General features: G+C 39.7%; 1 protein-coding gene across 1 annotated transcript; it reads left to right on the forward strand.

The window, feature by feature from the left end:
* Positions 1-418: 418 nt before the first annotated feature.
* Positions 419-3,604, forward strand: LOC121964978 (immunoglobulin kappa light chain-like). The gene is made up of 5 exons (XM_042515148.1): positions 419-467; positions 584-1,270; positions 2,982-3,104; positions 3,197-3,240; positions 3,428-3,604. Exons 1-5 carry the CDS (start codon positions 419-421, stop codon positions 3,545-3,547), a joined length of 1,023 nt encoding a protein of 340 aa, XP_042371082.1. The 3' UTR covers positions 3,548-3,604.
* The last annotated feature ends 840 nt before the right edge of the window (positions 3,605-4,444 follow it).

Consider the following 4,444-nt stretch of genomic DNA (forward strand, 5'->3'; position numbering starts at 1 on the left):
CTTGTTTTTTTGCAATTTGCTGGCCATTTCTTGCCAGGTTGCTTTTGATTTTTTTTTTCCACTTTTTTTTTTTTTTTAAGTCAAATCAGTTTTCTCGGGTTTTAGACATTTAAATGATTGCAAAAGACACTGACTGAAGAAGACGAAAACTGATCCAGTCCAGATATTAAATAGTTAGATTTATTCTCCAACTCCGGAGTCTACATTTGTGGCAAATTCTTTTAAAATAAACAATGCAAAGTAGTGAGTCTGTTGATGCTGTGGATGAGAACCAGAGCTGCCAGGTTAGAGGGCAACTGATCATGTGACCACTGTTTTCAAAATAGGCCAATCTGATTGGCCAGTTAGACTCAGCCTTCTCTGTGAAGAGTGGAAATGCAGAGAGATAAAATCCATTCATCACAGCACTTGAAGCACGATGACACCTCCAAATTTTGCTCTGTATTTCACGATTGTGGTGAATTTGGGTAAGTTTTGCTTTATATTGCCTGTTTACTTTATTCTATAACCCTGTTTGCTTCTAACATGTTTTAATGCTTTTTTTCGACTTAAATTTATGTTCATCTCTTCATTTTCTCTTCAGCTCGTGTGACAACGTCCAAACACTCTTTACATTTTCAATCAGTTGATGTTGGAGAGAATGTGACTTTGCCGTGCTCGTGTGACGGTGATGCCGGGTTGATGTTTTACTGGTATAAGCAAACTTTGGGACAGCAACCAAAGCTGGTGTCTACACTCTACGCATATAATGATGACGGCACCTTTAATGAGGAATTCATGAATGAACGTTTCTCACTGAATAATGAAAAGCAAACAAATCAGCTACAAATATCAGAACTGCAAATATCAGACTCAGCTACTTACTACTGCGTCAAGAGCAATTTAATGGACTTTGAATTTTGTAATGGCATTACTGTCAGTGTAAAGGGTTCTGGTTTGAACGTCCCAGTTTCGGTCCATCAGTCAACATCTGAGCCCATCCAGCCAGGAGGCTCTGTGACTCTGAACTGCACAGTTCAAACTGGGAGCTGTGATGGAAAACACAGTGTTTACTGGTTCAAATACTCTGAGGAGTCTCATCCAGGACTCATTTACAGCCATGGAGGCAGGAATGATCAGTGTGAGAGGAACAGCAACACACAAACACACACCTGTTTCTACAACCTGCCGATGAAGAGCCTGAATCTTTCTCATGCTGAGACCTACTACTGTGCTGTTGCCTCATGTGGACACATACTGTTTGGAGACGGGACCAAGCTGGACATTAAGGGTGAGTAACCATCTCGCAAAAGTTGTCTTATTTAATTACAAGTGATGATAAATCCTTAAAGTATACTTATCTTTAAGCATTTCTTCATTTAGCACTTACATATTGGGTACATTATCTAAAGTAAAAGAATTTCGTAGTTTATCCAAAGCTGATATCAGTCTTCAGCATTTTGAATTAGCCTGATCAAGTGGATGTCTTTCTTCTGGCAGCTACATTTAGGAATATCAGCCAAGTCACCAGAGGAAATTATTGGCATTGCACATTTCTACAAACCACAGATACAATGTTTACACGATTATGCGTATCATACAACGTCTCTAAATTGACTAAGCATATGAGCTGACTTTGTCATCATGAGGAGAAGATGTAACAGGTGACCTGTTGGATAGTGCCACGAAAAGCCGTTCAAATTTCACCAAGACGTCAGTGCGTTTACTTCCAAGACATTGCTACAGAATCTGGGCACTTTAAACCAAAACATGATTTTTTTTTCCCAACCATATCCAAGGGTTTTTTTGTCCCTAAATCTAAAATTAACCAAGGCATTGTTGAAAGGTAAAGAAACAGAATGTTTCAACTCATCTGGTACATAATAATGTACAAATGTAAAATATCTGTGGTTTGGTTTGGAGAAATATACCACTCCAACATTTACTCAGAGGACTGGGTTAAGGAGTGTTGCTAGTGTTGAGTCTTGGCAATTAGCAACAACCCTCTATAGACTCTCTTAAACACAGCTCGGCAAGAAAAACAATCCCATGGCAACAAAAAGATGGGAAATGGTACTAAAAAGATTCAGATTGGAAGATAAACTACTGACCAATATGTCTTTTAACTGGCATATGGATTACTTGCTTTAAAAGGGATCTCTATTGTCAATAGGAGCAAATTACAGGCCATAAAAAAAGGTCTACACACTGTTCAGGTGCCTTTAGGCCAAATGCAAGGCAAATTTTTCACACGGTGAATACAAAGTCAGTGCTAAGAGGCGAGGAGACGAGAATTCGCTGCAGGTGACACAAGTAAACGTTTAGATTTATAGATTATTTTCCTCTCAATGTGGAAAAAAAGTATAGTTTTGGATTAGGAATTCTCACTTTAAATAATACTGACTGGCCCATTTGTATATTAAAAGGATTATTGGTTGTCGTAGTTTTCATTTTCAGCAGAGAAATCGTGTGATCGCACATCTAAGCAAATGTACTCAAGATACACAACAAAAAAAACATTGATGTGAGGAAGATCTTGAAGATTGAAACTAAATTGCGGGAGACCCAAAGAGTTTAAATGTTTCTACTTGAGCAAAAAATGTAGTATTTACACTCAATGTCAGTACTTAAAGCTTTAGGTTGTACTTTACCATGAACCAACTTATTGCTCTGCCTTCCCCAATTAGTTAGCACAACACACACAGCTGGTATTCCTGGGTTACAAGTGGCTGCACACTCCTTTAGACTCAAAATGAGTACGTCTAACTTTCTTTTTCTCTCTGCAAGGCAACATTTCAATCTACAAGATCCTCCTCACACCGTGTTTTGTCGTGCGCCTTGAGGATGTGCGCACACTTGATTTCTTTGCAGATAAAGAAAACTACAACCAACAACCCTTTTACTGTACAAATGAGCCTGTCAGTATTATTTCAAGATATAAGATTATCCTTCAATGAAAGAAAAAAAATCTATAATGTCTCCTGATGTCCCTTTCTCTACAGATGAGGTGGACTATTCAGTCTTGGTGTATTTCTTGAGCGCAGCTTTGGCTTTGACCCTCATCCTGGTTGTTTTACTGGCTCTCTTAGTGTACAAGATGAGCAGAAAAACCTGCAAATGTACAGGTAATTCTTAGTCTTTGAAGCTGACAGCGAGCACTGAGCGCGTATTGCATTTGACTAACGAAACTTTAATTTTTTTTGTGTGTCACAATCAGAGTGTAGTGTAACGTTTTCAGCGACTTCTGCTCCGAATATGTCAGTAAGTATCGTTTTCTTTTGAAAAATGGCCAGTTTTTAATACCACAGCACCTACAATCGTCAAGTTTTTACAGAAAATGACTTAGACCACGTGATCATTTATACACATGATTAACCTGCCGAGCTCCGTCTATGTCTCTGCTGAGCCGTATTTTTCAAAATGGTGATTAATGCTTTTATTTTTTCAGCTATGTCAAGATGCAGACAGCCTTCACTACGCTGCTCTGCGAGATCACAAGAGCAACAGACCAAGAGGACAGAGGGACGACACCATGCCTGAATGTGTGTACTCCAGAGTAAAGCAGTAGAGCTGGACCTGCTTCTGTACTTTGTTTCTTTGTACATTTGTTTAAAGGATAATTTCACCAAAGTCAATAAATAAAAATGTTTTTCTTGCAATAAAAAGCTCCTTAACTATAAAAAAAGAAAGGTGTGGCTAGCTGCTGTGACTTTTTCCAGCCCTGCATCACTTACATCATAAGCACACCGCTCACAAACACAAGGCCAAAGTCACCACAAAGCATTCTTTGTAGTTGTTTTTTTTGCACCAGCGGCCATAAACCCGGAGATGTGAGAAGCTCTTTGCAGTTGACGGTAAAGAGAGCAGATCTCAGACCCCGTCACGTCTTTGTCTTTGCGGTTTCAGGCAGGATGTCTCTACATCAGTGCTTCTCTACACACTGAGGTAGTGTGTGTGTCAAACAGTGCTCCATAACGTCACTACGTTTGCCCTCGCCCTGACATGATACAGCAAGGTGGAAAAAAACAAGTTAATGCAACGAGGCTTAAGCTGCAAGCATGATACGCAGGTTGTGTAGTTCGCTCTGCAGCACTGGTCCAGTCAGAAAATGTTGTGTGTGTTGCTCAAACGCACAGAAACATAGCTATGTGGACACGGCCTTGTGTGTGCTACTTGCCACAAAGCATATCGACTCATTGTCATCAAAAATGATTTGGTCAAAAAAATATCCATGCTTTTGTATTTCCCCTCCCCAGTGCATCCTGTGTGCACAGAAATGCACACAAAGCTAGCATAGCATCAAATAACACAACCGCAGCTGGAAACACAAACATATGATTGGTCACGCATCAGTGTATAGCTTCATGTCAGCGGCATATTTGGAAAATTATCTATAGCCTGTTGCTGTGTCACTTGTTGTGTGAACACAGCATTGCTTAGAAGCAAAGATGCCACTATGCTGCTG

Source organism: Plectropomus leopardus, unplaced genomic scaffold (assembly GCF_008729295.1).
Source record: "Plectropomus leopardus isolate mb unplaced genomic scaffold, YSFRI_Pleo_2.0 unplaced_scaffold18040, whole genome shotgun sequence".
NCBI classification, from domain to species: Eukaryota; Metazoa; Chordata; class Actinopteri; order Perciformes; family Serranidae; genus Plectropomus; species Plectropomus leopardus.

Bases quoted from the DNA above. Each gene is read 5' to 3' on its own strand.
- LOC121964978 (XM_042515148.1), top strand. From the start codon at position 419: ATGACACCTCCAAATTTTGCTCTGTATTTCACGATTGTGGTGAATTTG. The intron at 468-583 runs GTAAGTTTTGCT...TTTTCTCTTCAG, and splicing joins CACGATTGTGGTGAATTTGG to CTCGTGTGACAACGTCCAAA. The intron at 1,271-2,981 runs GTGAGTAACCAT...CTTTCTCTACAG, and splicing joins GACCAAGCTGGACATTAAGG to ATGAGGTGGACTATTCAGTC.